The sequence below is a fragment of the Alosa alosa genome, chromosome 17 (assembly GCF_017589495.1).
Source record: "Alosa alosa isolate M-15738 ecotype Scorff River chromosome 17, AALO_Geno_1.1, whole genome shotgun sequence".
Classification (NCBI taxonomy): domain Eukaryota; kingdom Metazoa; phylum Chordata; class Actinopteri; order Clupeiformes; family Clupeidae; genus Alosa; species Alosa alosa.
This window is the reverse complement of record NC_063205.1, coordinates 532,007-547,000: the sequence shown is the minus strand read 5'-3', so window position 1 is coordinate 547,000 and position 14,994 is coordinate 532,007. Positions and strand designations below refer to the sequence as shown.

The 14,994-nt window shown below is 40.4% G+C and overlaps 1 protein-coding gene and 1 long non-coding RNA gene across 4 annotated transcripts; both read left to right on the top strand.

Annotated features, from left to right (window-relative positions):
* The first annotated feature begins 1,748 nt into the window (after positions 1-1,748).
* LOC125310841 lies at positions 1,749-4,158 on the top strand. 2 transcript variants are annotated; one of them, XR_007196367.1, is made up of 5 exons: positions 1,749-2,182; positions 2,957-3,090; positions 3,427-3,565; positions 3,874-3,924; positions 4,061-4,158. It is a non-coding gene; the product is annotated as an uncharacterized LOC125310841 (long non-coding RNA). The 2 variants fall into 2 exon arrangements; XR_007196368.1 differs by lacking the exon at positions 1,749-2,182 and adding an exon at positions 2,739-2,764.
* Positions 4,159-5,583: 1,425 nt separating this feature from the next.
* On the top strand, positions 5,584-14,497 carry stmp1 (short transmembrane mitochondrial protein 1). 2 transcript variants are annotated; one of them, XM_048268368.1, is made up of 4 exons: positions 5,584-5,601; positions 7,561-7,663; positions 8,102-8,155; positions 14,173-14,497. In XM_048268368.1, exons 2-4 carry the CDS (start codon positions 7,649-7,651, stop codon positions 14,242-14,244), a joined length of 141 nt encoding a protein of 46 aa, XP_048124325.1. In that variant the 5' UTR covers positions 5,584-5,601; positions 7,561-7,648; the 3' UTR covers positions 14,245-14,497. The 2 variants fall into 2 exon arrangements, with proteins under 2 accessions (XP_048124325.1, XP_048124324.1); XM_048268367.1 differs by lacking the exon at positions 5,584-5,601 and having other exon boundaries at positions 7,465-7,663.
* Positions 14,498-14,994: the final 497 nt, after the last annotated feature.

Sequence of the window (14,994 nt, the reverse complement as noted above, 5' to 3'; positions counted from 1 at the left end):
GAAAGAACAGCACATATCTTTTTTCACAAAGAATCTGTAACAACTAACAACGATGTCTCTTACAAACAACTACACAATGTATGACTATCAATATGTATTTAGTCAGACTGTGATAAGATATAGCCTAATGATGATGACAGCAACACTTATTTAGGTTAGATTATGTGTCGAAATCAGGTGTTAAAATAAGTGAGCGATGGCGTGGTAGTGTCTGCAGCCTAGATGGTAAAACATAATGGACAAAGCGTCGTGTCTGCAGCCAGCCAGCTGTCAATCATAGGTGTAAACACGCCCTTTTTAGATTTGTTAATATAACATTAAAAAAAATAATTTCAGCGAGAAAAGAAAAATTGTGTGTATTGAAGCATCTTGAAAACTATTTTTTCGAATAAAAAGTTGTTGATACAAAAATAGTTTTAGGTGAGAAAAGTGACACGGAAAGTTGGCTACTTGGCCATTGAAATACATGGGGATGGGCGGAGTTACACATTGTACTGCAGCCAGCCACCAGGGGGCTCTGGACTAACGCTCGCATCACTCTTAACAGACGGCACACTGTCCAGTTCTATATATACAGTCTATGGTTAAGACTCGTTATAGAGCTGCACAGTCCCGCCCACAGCCAAAATGCGGTTAGGTGCCGGATGTAAGATTCCCATTCATTTGTCCCATTGACGTTTGGAAAAATCCGTATCTAAAGAGTTTTACAGCATGTCTTAGGCTAACCAGCTACGGCATAACTCACCAAGAAAATCCAAAAAAAGTCAAAGGTACAAGACTGTGTACATATTTTCATTTCCGAGCGAAGGAACTACTCATCCCATAAACCACCGCACTTCACTGAATAATATAGGCAAAATCGGCGCGATTTATTTTGCCATTTCCAACCGGCGACAGCACGCGAACCCTTTCCTCCAAACAGTGATTTTTATATAGTAAATGTGCAGTTAATAGCAGTTATTTCAAGAGTAATCATGTAAATAATAGTCTTTTGGTATTGAATTTTATATTTATCATCGTGTATTTTATATTGTGTGTGTGTGTGTGTGAACGCGGTTAACGTTAATGGCAGTGCTTCATAACGTTACCTGACTCATCCTATGCTGTCATCACTGCTCAGTCGGGCTGATGCATGGACTGGTGCATGGTCTGCTCTTGGACCACCATATTCAGTTTATTAATTTGCCGTGAATTATTAAAATGTTCAGTAAATGCACAAAGTATTCCTAGGTTAATGATTGATATGAATCATACAGTATGAAGGCTACAGTAGCCTATAGCTAATGTTAACTAGCACTGCTAGCAGCATTAATGTTACCAACCTCCCTGCTTAACTCGCCACAACTTTGTAGGTCTTGTCCCTCATGCTGGCCCTTACAAAACCCACAAACTGACTCTCGGACACACAACAGTCAATAATGTGACCCGATTTAAAGTGGCTTTCACCCCTTTGGACACTTACTAAAACATAATATATTTCAGACCTGTGTTGCAGCATGTAGGCTAATGTTAGCTGCATTATGTAATGACATACAATGTCGGAAATGCTAAAGGTTAGCCTGTCGGCTACCTGGAAAGTTTGAGTGTTTAAACTACCCATACAGAAAAATCAAGGGAAAAAATATATTCACATATATGCAGCTACATCCAGCTTATATTTAAATAGATGGCTACAATATATTTAATACAAATATAGTACAAGAATGTATATATGCAAGTATATGTGGGACCCAGCAATGTAACATATATGTGGATATCTTACATGAACATATATGGTGAATATATTCAATTAACTTATTTGCACACAGGCAGTGATGGGTGGGGTTTACAAAAAAGGCTACCTTCAACTTCAGAATACATCACTACCAACGTACTCTAAGGTCGTTGGAATAACGGTTAAAATGTTTGCAGCTTTTTCACTACATAAGCATAACTAACAGCTACTACTAGTCCAAATGTAAAACGTTTGCTCTGGTTAAGTGGATTGGCGGGGAGTATGAGGGCAAAACCAGCATTTTGCCGACTGACTGAATTAGTAAACCTAACGTTAATGAGGAAGACTTTTTCAATGGCTCTGTAACGTTATGGGACAACATCTTGCTTGAAATTATGTGGTGGAGGGGAAGAAGGCAGCCAAGAGGTAGTTGGCCGGTTTTCGAGGCCATGGTGGTCAAAATTGCTGGTAAGTAGATCTTCATTGTATGCTAAATTGCTTTCATATAGTCTAACATTTGCAGAAGTTAATGTCCGAATTAAAAATGGTATTATTGGTGGAAGCTGGAAGCTAACCTTTGCTACTTTCTGTAACATTAACGTTAGCATAAATTAGCCAGTGCTAGCTTTATTTTTTTACACCTGAAAGGGGTTTGAAAAATAAATTCACTGAGAAACGTTTGGACAATTAGTGAAAACGACTTGTAATGACAGAGTGAAATACCAATTTAACCTGTCTCCCGGCCATATTTGGTAGTATATTTGCCTCTGGCATGTAGATTGATAGGCATAGATAGAAGCTAACTTATGATTTGTCATGCAAGACAGAGAATGGAACGGTTAACATTACTAGCCTAAGGTGTAGACATTCTATGCACTGTGGTTTAGCTAGTTAGCTGCTATTGTTGCATCAAGGACAACACTTAGAGCTAACATTAGCTTTTTTTTTTTTTAGATAGGATGTAATGTAGTAACGTTATGTGCTGGAGAGTATTAGAGTGGACGTGTAGAAATTGAAGACACTTGTACTGTGCTTAATTTCATGGAAATGGTATTGCAAGGAATGTGTTTTGTTTTTGTGCACTATCAAACTACTTTGTCATGCTTTGTGCACTGACATTCTTGCAAAACCATTCACACCCATGCTAAATTATGGAAATGTAAAAGTTGAATTGTATTGAAAAGGACCATGTATGGTCATGTAGTGCATTTGAGCACTGACACCCCTTTTTTTACATTTTAGAGAGGCAACACTCGAAAGCTACATCAAGGACACCGGAGGATGGACCAGAAGACCTGAGACCAAGACGACCCAAGCCCAACCCATAGTATGCTTCACTGACAAATGTTGATGCTTCATCATCACATAGACCAAAGGTAATCAAAAATTAATGTTTACTTTTTTTTTTTACTTTTTTGTTAAAGGTCTATTTTCGAATGCAGAACATATCCTTTTGTTTCTGAGAATTTGTACATTTGTTTGAGTAGTTTTGATCTTTTGAATGACAAGAAATTATCTTCAAGCTACTGGGGACACAAAGTGAACGGAAAATATACCTTTCCAACCATATCTTTCTATGATGGTTGGTACAGCTTCACTACAGTCTCAGATAGCAGTCTCAGATGGGAGACACTTCATGAGTGGGATATTACGCGAGTATACCCTTTACCAACGCCACTCTCATTCATGCTGTATATTCTGTTCACTTGCAGGTTTCAGAGAAGGCTGGTAGAGCTCTCTATGAGTGTGAGCTGTGGGAGATGACCAAGAACTGACAACCACCTACAGAAGAGGTGGCGATAATGGCTTTCCAAGAGGAGGTTGTGAGTCTGAAGGCTTTTATTCAACAAGGTTTGTAGAGTGTTTTCATACAGATGTGAACTTTTACAATAAAATGTACATGTTTAACTTTAATGAAATAGCAGCTTCTTGGTTGTACAAGTTTAGTAAAAATTTGAGGATGAAACTAACTTTTCCTTTCAGTGTGTATCTGTGTGCTTCTCTCTTCTGTGTATATGATATATTAGTTGTGTTGTCTCATTTAAAAGTGTTAGGCTGTCTGTGTGGACTGCTTCCCATTTTCGCCTCACCATCATAGATCTTTTCTGTGTTAGTAAACTGTAACTATTTGAGGTCCTAATTGATTGTGCTATTTTTAGGAGGCACTTAGAGGGAATGCCTGGACCCTGAGAGGACTAAGACGATCATTGGTGAGTTTATTTTATTTGTCTTTCTCTCCAACTCACTTTGTATTTATCTCCAATTATCGTGATAACACAACAGTGTTTCTGCACTTTAGCACTAATATTTTGCATGTTCTATTTGTATATGTTCTGTCTTATTCAGAGGCCACCCTGAAGCAGTTCCCAGGCCAGACACTCACTCCAGATTGCTGGGCCAGGCAATAAATGCCAAAGTGACAGAACTGAGGTTCCATAACAAAAACAAAGATTTCAATAAAATAGAATAAAAGAGAACAGAAGTGTTGTGTGTTTCTTCCTCTTTATACTGATACTATGGTTAATTTTAGGTAAACACAATTGTGAAATATTTAATGATCAATGCGGAAAATATCTAACCATAGTAGAATATGAACTATATTAGAGAAATATATGTCTGAAATATATAGATCATGTGATCAGAATCTTCATCAAGGGTCATGTGATCATGCTTCTTACTGCCATATATTTAAATATATGCATAAAATATAAGAAAGTGGCCAATATTGAATATTTACTTATATTTTGAAATATATTGATACATACAAGGAAATATATGTATTTCACATAGATGTAAATATATTTATTTAACATAGATGTGCTTATACTGGAATATGTTCAAGCTGCATATATGTGAATATATTATTTTTCTGTATGGGTAACATTTACAGTGGTCTACTGTATTGGCCCTGACTAAGTTCGTGTGATGTATAAACCCCAATCCTTGTTGATACAAGTACCAATATTCGTCAAGAAAGTTTTTAATCACATTAAGATTTTCGCCATCTTTGTCAATATTTTTCGCTGAGAAAGTTTCAAACTATGACCATAACGGCCTTTCCACCAATCAGAGGCATCACTGTGGGATTGTTCAGGATTGTGGGTAATGAAGTACTTATCCAAGAGATCGCGAATAAAAGGCATTTATCTCAAAACAAGGTTAGTGCCCCATGAACTCTTGGTGTCTATAGGAGCATATACAATCGCTTAGTATATATAAATTGCATTGCATTTTTACATCCAGCATCGGCTGTGGGCGGGACTGTGCAGCTCTATAGAGAATGAATGGAGGAAATTACGGAGGTTATACATTGACGATGTCATACTCCCATGCGGGGCAGATGCTATATACCACGGACATATTTTGGTGGGCCACCCAAAATCAGGTGGCGGGCCGTAGTTTGGGGACCACTGAGCTAGGTGGTCCGTGAGTTTTTTTTTTAACTGGTTAAGTGGTCCTTGGTCTGAAAAAGTTTGAGAAACACTGATGTAGATAGATAGATCCTTTATTGATCCCTAGGGGGAAATGCAACATGTAGCCTCAACTACACTCTCCACCAGCTGCTCATAAAGTGAAGTAACTCAAATAAAGTCAATTAGAGTGGAGTTTAACTCAACAAGCACTGCAGGATGGCATGCATTACATTATAATTATTATTTAATAGGCTACATGAAATCTTTCTGGAACATCAGGACACGATATGCAGATCTTGCTATGACAGGAGCCCAGCACTCGGGGGCGCTCTACTTTAGAGCATCTTCCTGTCAGGCTGTGACGTACAACACGGAAAACCCACACTCACAACCAAAGATTCTAGAACAGAGCAAGATAGATCAGTTACGTCATAGGCATGAAGTACGCTCTGAGCCTGACAGGGCGCCATTTTGGTAAGCTCAGCGCAGCATTTCATATACAGTTCCAATTCTATGAGCCCACCTGAACAGCTGTTTTTAACGTTGCCAGCTGTTTTTTTTTTTACTCGGTAATGAACTGCAAGAACTGACAGTGTGAAAGGCCTGATTTATCTTTTTCCAAGTTTACACTGAATAAGGAGAGGTAAATAGGCCTATTTAGACAGAAGTAGCTATTGCACTGGTAAATAGATCACATAAATTCCCATTGAGAGACTGTATAGCCTACTGATAAGCTAGCTAGCAGGCAAACTAACTTAGCTAACGTTATATTATCACCATTGTTCTTTTTTCTACCTGTAGGCTATACGTTAACCCTTTTGTTCACGGCCTGCTTAAGCATAGGCATAGGCTATTATTATCAATCACTAATAAGGTCAAGATTTCACTCAAGCGTCTGATGTAACTTAAATAAATGCAAATAGTTGGCCTAGGCTAAACACAACCGTGCTTGACACTAATTATTATCGTTTCCATGCAGTCAAAACTCCCAAATTGTCCTGCTTGCCTATGTGAAATGCATAGGCCCTATGACCACAGAAGTTCGTTTTCAAAAATCATTCTCTCATTCCCTCTCCAAAATGTTCCTGTTCTAGGCTGGCCAAGTGCATGAACCCAGCATCGGTGCGCGCGTCACATGAAACACAATTGAGACAATAGATTGACCATATTGTACAACTGCAAAGCCTTATCATAGGCATGTTATATTCATGACATGAAAAGTGGAACTTATAGAACGAAAATGAGAAATTGCGCAGTCGGCTAAACGTTTTAAACTTGCGCAAAACTGATGAACCCAGCATCGGTGCGTCGCATAAATTAAAACACAAATTGAAGCCGCACAGCTTGACCATTGGACAATCCTACCACAAAACCTTTCCATAGGCATGCAACGTTTATGACATAAAAAGTGGAATATGAACGCATTTCACCTGGCAAATAAACAGGGCTGTGGCCGCGATTTGACTGATTTATTGAGCTCTCAGCGCAGTGCTGACTTGCGCGTCTTTGATGAGCGTATACGAAGGAAAGCCCTCCTAATCGGACGGGCAAGACTGACAAGGAGGCCAGCCCGTGGCTACGCGTAGCCTATGTCAAACAGGTGCTTTCTTCGACCTCCACAAATTAAGCTACAGTTAATTCCGTAGTCGTTTGAATAAGTTTGCGATTGACAAACGCGACTGACAACGTTGTGATAAATAGGCATTCTAACTTTTGCAAAGTCAACTTGAATGCATCAATTTTGAACAAAGTTGTATAGGCTACACCGCGCCAGTTGTAGTCTGCATGAAGTTCTTGCACAAGCCACCGTTTTGATTTCCGTAGGGGGAGATGCGGGCTGAACCCGCTTGAGGGAGAGAGGTGCAGGGAGAGAATGGGTGCCCTACACTACGCACATCTCTATGAAATAATGTAGCAAAACAATCATGGAAACAATGTCAATAGGCTAGACAGATAGCCTATTGTGAGTAGGCCTAATGCAGGAATGGACGTTACAGTTATTCAGTAACTATAACGAATTACTGAAATTTAAATTGTAATGTGTTACCTTTAGACTACTTCGTTTCCCAATAAAGTAACGAAATTACAGTAACACGTTACCCCCAACACTGGCCTATTGAACTTTGGTGGATGATGGACAGATGTCAGTGCCCTAGCCTAATTTACCCTCGGAAATAATTCTACATTGTCTTTATACAATATATTTAACTGGTCTAGACATGGTGTGGTCTATTGGGTTTCACCTAATTTCAACGTACAGCTTTACAGAATAAATATTGTTAACATGTTAGGATCAGCGCCATAGGATTCCCACGGTAGCCAGCGTCTGTGACGACACCTGAGCTTACCAAAATGGCGCCCATAGAGTCATAGAACGTACTTCAACATATCCAACGTATTCTCCTGCCAGTAATCTATCTTGCTCTGTTCTAGAATCTTTGCTCACAACACCACTAATGTGACTGCCAGTGGCGACGACTAGACTTCATACCGAACTTCTGGTAGCCTAGTTTGTACAACCATGATGCAATTTTTGGTAAGTACATTGTCTTGTTCAATAAAACCATGTAGAATCCATCTGAAGACTGTTTATCTTGCGGACTGCTACACACAAAGTGACTAAAACGTTTAATCTGTGAAGGCTACTTGAGCTACCGGTAGCTTAGTCGCTATGGTCGCTACATAACTACATCTGACTGACATTGGCCGAATAGCCGAACAGTTCCATCCTACGCTGCTGACTAGAATGAGCTTTATCATACTTATCCAGCAATGCACGCTATTTAATACACTAAATGGGCGAGACCGACGTTAACACATAGACTAGACTACCATTATAATGTAACACCATTGGAAGTTACAGCGGAGGTAAAGGTTAGTCAGTGAACCATGGTGCCAAGATAAGCCATTATCAGCTATGTAATAATAATTGCCCTAAATTCCGATGTCCTGTGTTGTACTTTCACTTCGGCAGGTCGGGTTCACTCTGGGAAACGTGGTCGGAATGTACCTGGCCCAGAACTATGAGGTGAGTTAGAGATCTCTGATTATCATCCAACTCTGTGTTATGGGATACATGTTCTCTATGTTATAATAATCTAAAAATAATATAGGCTAAGGCTACATGCTATAAGACACTGGCGTTATAGGATACATGTTCTCTATGATGTTATAATAATATAATAATATAGGCTACATGCTATAAGACACTGGTGTACTTGTGACTGATGTGGTAGCAAACGTGCTAACATCACCAGTAGCATGACGGTGTTGTGTGCCTTCTGGTTTTTCCCACCTACTGGTTTCCTTGCGCGTGCTCGCGTTGCTCACCACAGCTGCAGGAGTTGTCAAACATTCACAAACAAGTTGTTTTAGACGGATTTGAAGTCGCAAATCATATCAATCCCATGATCATTACACTACAACCTCTCGTACAAAATACATGTAAAATAAAGGCTATGATATTGTACACTTTATAGCATTAAACTGGATTCGAACCTGCAATAAATACGCACATCCATGAACCAGACAGACCTGTTTAGCGCATTATCTCTTTGAGCCACTCCAATTCTCTAAACACGTCATCAAATCACCTATCAGTTAACCACGTAAGCAACACCGTGGCAACATTTTGTCTTGCGTTAGGTGACACAAATGGTATTGCCCTTATCTTATAACTCCTTGTCTGAGCGACTACCAGGCCTATGGTTTTGAAAAGTCAAATGTTCCCTGACAAAGACATTAGAACATTAAGAATGTTTATTGACTTGAAAAATACGCAAATTTTTGCAAACTCCCTTCATTCAACCCTTGAAGACATTGCGGTCTGGTGCGCTAAAATGTAGATTGTTTCTTCTCTCGTACCATTTAATTTCTCAGAATTTAGGTCTACTAGGCCTACAATAACGTCATCACCAAATACATCTTTTATTACAGTGCATGAAAATGCACTGTACTGTTCTTCCTAGGCTTCTTCTTCTTCTTCTTCTAACGCAGTTAATGCAGCTTCAACCGTTTAACGTAGAAACTTCATTCAAACTATGTTACGTAGGTCTTACTTAGGACAAGAGTGCTATGTATTTTTCATCTTTGTAACTTTTATACTTTTTAAACTATTAATTAAAAACTATCAACATTTCCCCATTGACTTAACATTGCCCTTTATGACATCACAGCAATTAGAATCTTCTGCCAGGTGGCCAGGCCACCTGGATCAACTGTCAGTTTCTTACGGTACCGATCCACTTGTACTTCACTTCATTTTGTCGTGTCGCATTCCACTCTAGTCCTATGGGTGACGTCAAGCGACTTTAACGCGCCCGCAAAGCATTCCGGGAAGGCAGCGCTGCATTTGAAATAATGTCGCGCATCAAAAAGCTGGCCGATGCCCAGCTTTACGCCCCTGATCCACTAGCACGCGATGCGAATTCCCCAAATCGCGACGCTACCCTCCATGAAGACGCTTTGATGGGCGTTCCCTTTTGTAGATGTGTGGAAACGGCAGGGCAAGAGCAGGTAGCCTAGTAAAACAACCAAACAAAATGTTTTCCTCCACTATTTTGAAATTACCGAGGGAAAGTCACATCTATAAATTAGTTTGCAAGTTGGGCGGTCATTTCAATCATGAAGTTGTCCCTGTAGGATTCTAGCCACACATCATACAAACACGGGAATGTAGACACTGCTATGATTATTTTTTTCTCATCTGCCATGTTTCTGTACGTTGGCGGTAACCACACTACCGGAAAATTAGGTTTTGTTTAGGCTACGTGATGATGGACCTCCCCTGCGTTTTGCTCTACTATTGGATGCTAAGCCTCGCGATGGGCCATTCATTTGCATAAAGTTGGGGATTGCTGAACTTTTTGACGCGCCGCAGCCACAGCACTCGTCGCACCGCATACCCAGAATCCTATGCGGTTGCGGAATTCGCTTCTCATAGAAATTAATAGGGATACTGCGTCGCGGTGTTCGTACCGCGTGCTAGTGGATCAGGGGCGTCATGCAAATGAATCCGTTGAACGCGAGGCGACTCTCCAATGAAAGGACGAGTTTGTAGGTCCTTTGTTCTACCACAACGGTGCCTGTGAAACTTTGGTTCCGCTTACAAGACAAATAATGTTTTAACGATCTCTTCCACGACCACCTAGTAGTCCATAAAACAAACGAAACTAGGATTTGGATGAATATATTGACTGTTGGTGTTTCTGGTGAGGATTTGAGATTGCTTTGAGTAGTTTAAATAAAACAAGATTTCGAAATGGCTTGCATAGTTTGTTTAGGCTATTAATGTGTTTTATACTGTTAAGTACATGCCTAAAATTGCGGTCCATTTGTGGAAAAACACTTAACCCTTTAGGCGCCAGAGGTTTTTTTCCGAAACGATCAATTTTGACATCTTCATTTCAAAAGGCTATATCTTAAAAGTGATAAGAGATAGAGACTTTCTGTAAATTAGAGAAATATTAAGGATGACCCAAAGTGTATGTAGAGATTAAATGTTTATATCTAATTTGCATATTATGACGTCATATGGTGGCGCCATCTTGGATTATAAATTTTTCATGAAAAGTTGCATGTTTGAATGATAAAATGCACCACTTCTTTCCCCAAAATGTCCCTCACCTTCTGTATGCTATATTGCACAATACTGAATGCTCAGGTAAATAGTAAGTAGTGAACAAACTGTGTAAATCATTACTAATAAATGGCAGAAACAAACCAAATGCATGTAGCGGTAGACTGGCCTTTTGCTGTAGAGATTTTCCATTTACTACATACAGTAGGCACTCTGATTCCATGTATGGGGCACATATATATTATTCAGATGACACACAAACACAAGTAGACAAGACCTGTTTAGTTCAAAAAGCTCATTTGCCACGACAAGGCACAGATCAGGAGTGAGATGACGAGACAAGACAAGAGACAATGTTAGTATTTGTTTTCTTTTTGTTGTTTTTTTTCTTAGCTGACAAAGACACACACATCACAAGGACATGAACACACAAAAAGGAACACATAGTGTACTGTATGTCCTAAATGATCAGGGAAGTAGATAGCAAATCAACAGTGTAAATCATTACTAAATGGCTGACTTTTTTTTTTTTTTTTGTAGCAGGCCTTTTGCTGTAGAGATAATGACTCCCTATCCCTATCCATACAGGGCCGGCATTCCCATCATCTTGTGATAGACTATGCATGACCTAATGTGTGTGTGTGTGTGTGGGAGAGGGAGAGAGCGTGTCACCACCTCCACCATCACGAGCAGCATGGCCAGATCTGCCTCACCGCCCAGTGGAGAGAATTTGCGCCTTCGGACTAGGCCTACTGTCATTCTCATTGCGACTCCCCACACTGCCACAACGTTCCCCCCTAACTGTCCTATGAGCACTTGACCTCGCCTAACATACCCAGTGGCATTAGACAAAGGCTCCACCCGCGTTACTGTCGCCGCGATTGTGGAGAGGCACACGTTCAGAAGACAGAAGCTAGCGCTATGGATATTAGGCTACCTCCAGCCTCGTTAAGCCCACACCACTAACACCCTGCTAACTTCCCGATGAACACTCGAACCCGTGAAACATTATTCCCACCAGTGACATTGGGCAAACGATTCAACGTTTGTGCTTGGTGTAAGCTAAACTATGGAGTAAACTCTCACTTTGTCCAGCTGCATCATTGCAAGGCAGGGGCGATCTGAAGCCTCACTAAGCGAATCACCGTCATTTTCTGAAGGCAGATATTCCCCTTCAGAATCAGGGTCCGAAATAGAAGACCCAACACTTCATTTCAGGTAAACTTTTTGATGCCATTAGGCGATAATCTAATGCAAATACTAAGCTGGCGTTGACAATATCGCGGCTCTGACAAAGCGGCTCACACGCACACTAGCTCCGGTATTTCATGCACTGATTCAATGCACTGTAGCTAGAAAGTTTTGTTTAAAGCGTGTCCTTTTTTTTTTTTCGGGGATGGCGTGTGACATGTCTGCCATCTAGTGGAGTGGAAGTCGAACGAAATATGACACCCTATTTGACTAAATCGGCCGTTTTATTCAGTACCGCATCTTGTCGACTATAGTCGCCTGTGGCGCCTAGAGGGTTAAGATACGTTAAAACGAACTGAGTATGAGCTGGTAACTGACATTTTAAACAAAACACCCACACACGACTGAACGAGGGGAGGCAGCGCGACTCCACGCGTATGACGTGTCGTGCAAGTGGATCGGTACCGTCAGGCTTTAAGCATACAAACTGGCTCTATTAAGACTACACACCCTGTTCAACTACTTCCTCTGCCAAAAACTGTTTCAAAATAAAAGTCCTCACTACAATGGGTGTGTTCGAAACGGGAGACAGCTGTCTACTGCCTCCCTCCCTACATAGAGAGCTGTCTCACTAGACATGACTTTGGATTAAATGCATCTTTTAAAAATGAGCGTAGCACTCCTAGAATCTTTGGTTAACACTATGGTATGACGTTAGCAAAGGCCTGATGTTAAACTATTAGCTTACGTAAGCTAGCAGGCTAACGGTATAAATTAGTTTTACGGCCGGCAGATATATCAGACCAGATGCTATTAATGGTTACAACAATGGCATAATAAGATAGTAAATTGTTTATTTCTAATCTGTAATCTACAAATCTAAGCAAAATAAGGTCACACAAATGACATTTTAAACAAATTCAGCAGCCATTACCGATGTCATCCGCCATGTTTGTTTACCTTTCACAGCTGTTTCAGGCGTTGCATAAGGGATTATGGGTAGGAGGGAGCATGAAGTGTGCATCGATACTGCCTTCAAAAATGACCGTTATTTGGGAATTCTAAGATATCTTAAAAGGCAGCAGAATTTGTTTTTTCGGTTTCGAACCGCACTTGCTGCCTTGCTCCCCAGTTAGATATCTTAAAAGGCAGCAACTTTACCCGTTTCGAACACACCCAGTATTTCACTGTTAAACAATTTAATCCTTTAAACTACTGAACTTTTTAACTGTTCAGCCATTGTAACTATTACTTGTTAAATGACTCCTACCCACTGTAGCTAGTTAGCATGGTTAGCATAGTTAGCATTTTTAGCAAAACTGCTAAAAATGATTAGCTAAGTTAGCTAAGTAACATGGTTAGCATGTTAATTAGCATAGCTACTAAAAATGATTAGCTAGGTTAGCTAAGTCACATGGTTAGCATAGTTAGCATTGCTAGCATGTTAGTTAGCATAGCTACTAAAAATTATTAGCTAGGTTAGCTAAGCCACATGGTTGGCATGTTAGCATTGCTAACATGTTAGTTAACATAGCTACTAAAATAATTAGCTAATTAGCTAGGTTAGCTAAGTCACATGGTTAGCATAGTTAGCATTGCTAGCATGTTAGTTAGCATAGCTACTAAAAATTATTAGCTAGGTTAGCTAAGCCACATGGTTGGCATGTTAGCATTGCTAACATGTTAGTTAGCATAGCTACTAAAAATAATTAGCTAGGTTAGCTAAGTCACATGGTTGGCATGTTAGCATTGCTAACATGTTAGTTAACATACTAAGCATAGCTACTAAAAATGATTAGTTAGGTTAGCTAAGTCACATGTTAACATAGTTAGCATGCTAGTTAGCATAACTACTAAAAATAAAAACATTAGCTCTGGAGAGAGTCATGCATGTGTTGCTTTTTGCGGGATCGCAAATTGTTAGTTAATGCTAGTTTTCAGAACATATATTTTTTGCATGTCTTTTGTCCAAGTGGCTGTAATGTAGCCGAGCGCTCATGGCGGATGAAAAGCGACTTCAAACCGCCTAAAACAACTTGTTTGTGAATGTCTGACTACTGCTGCAGCGCATGCACGCGCAAGGAAACCAGTAGGTGGAGAAACCAGAAGGCACACAACACCGGAAATCAGATCAGGGACTAGTGTATGTATGTGTGTGTATGTATGTATGTCGTTAACAATGTGTGTGTTTGTATGTGTATGTATCTAGTTAGCGATGTGTGTGTGTGTGGTTAGCATTGTGTGTGTGTGTTTGATAAGAACTCTTCCTGTCTCAGGTACCCAACATCTCTAAGAAGATCGAGGAGTTCAAGAAAGATGTGGAAGCCAAGAAGAAGCCCCCAGAGTGAGCCGTCTGGGGCGTGCAGGGTGTTTAAACCCCAGCCGGGCTCTGTGGAGAGTGACGGGGAGCATCTTCCTACTCCATACAAGAGTGTATAAGGACTTGTGTTTGATATGAGCTTGTGTATAAGGACTTGTGTTTGATATGAGCTTGTGTATAAGGACTTGTGTTTGTGTGGAAGAATGTGTGTTTGTGTGGAAGAATGTGTGCTTGTGTGGAAGAATGTGTGTTTGAGTGGAAGAATGTGTGTTTGAGTGGAAGAATGTGTGTTTGTGTGGAAGAATGTGTGCTTGTGTGGAAGAATGTGTGTGTGTGTGGAAGAATGTGTGTGTGTGGAAGAATGTGTGTGTGTGTGTGGAAGAATGTGTGTGTGTGTGGGAAGAATGTGTGTGTGTGTGGAAGAATGTGTGTGTGTGGAAGAATGTGTGTGTGTGTGTGTGGAAGAATGTGTGCGTGTGTGGAAGAATGTGTGTGTGTGTGTGTGGAAGAATGTGTGTGTGTGTGTGGAAGAATGTGTGTGTGTGTGTGGAAGAATGTGGAAGAATGTGTGTGTGTGTGTGGAAGAATGTGTGTGTGTGTGTGGAAGAATGTGTGTGTGTGTGGAAGAATGTGTGTGTGTGTGTGGAAGAATGTGTGTGTGTGTGGAATGCCACATCTCACCCTTGATGCTCCTCAGGAGTTCCAAAGTGGCAGATTCCCAGGCGTCCATCAGCCAAGAACTACGGCTTCTGTGTGTGTGTGTGTGTGTGTGTGTGTG

Excerpts from the sequence above, each read along its gene's own strand:
- stmp1 (XM_048268368.1), top strand. Across the intron at positions 8,156-14,172 it reads ACCTGGCCCAGAACTATGAG|GTACCCAACATCTCTAAGAA; the intron begins GTGAGTTAGAGA and ends TTCCTGTCTCAG.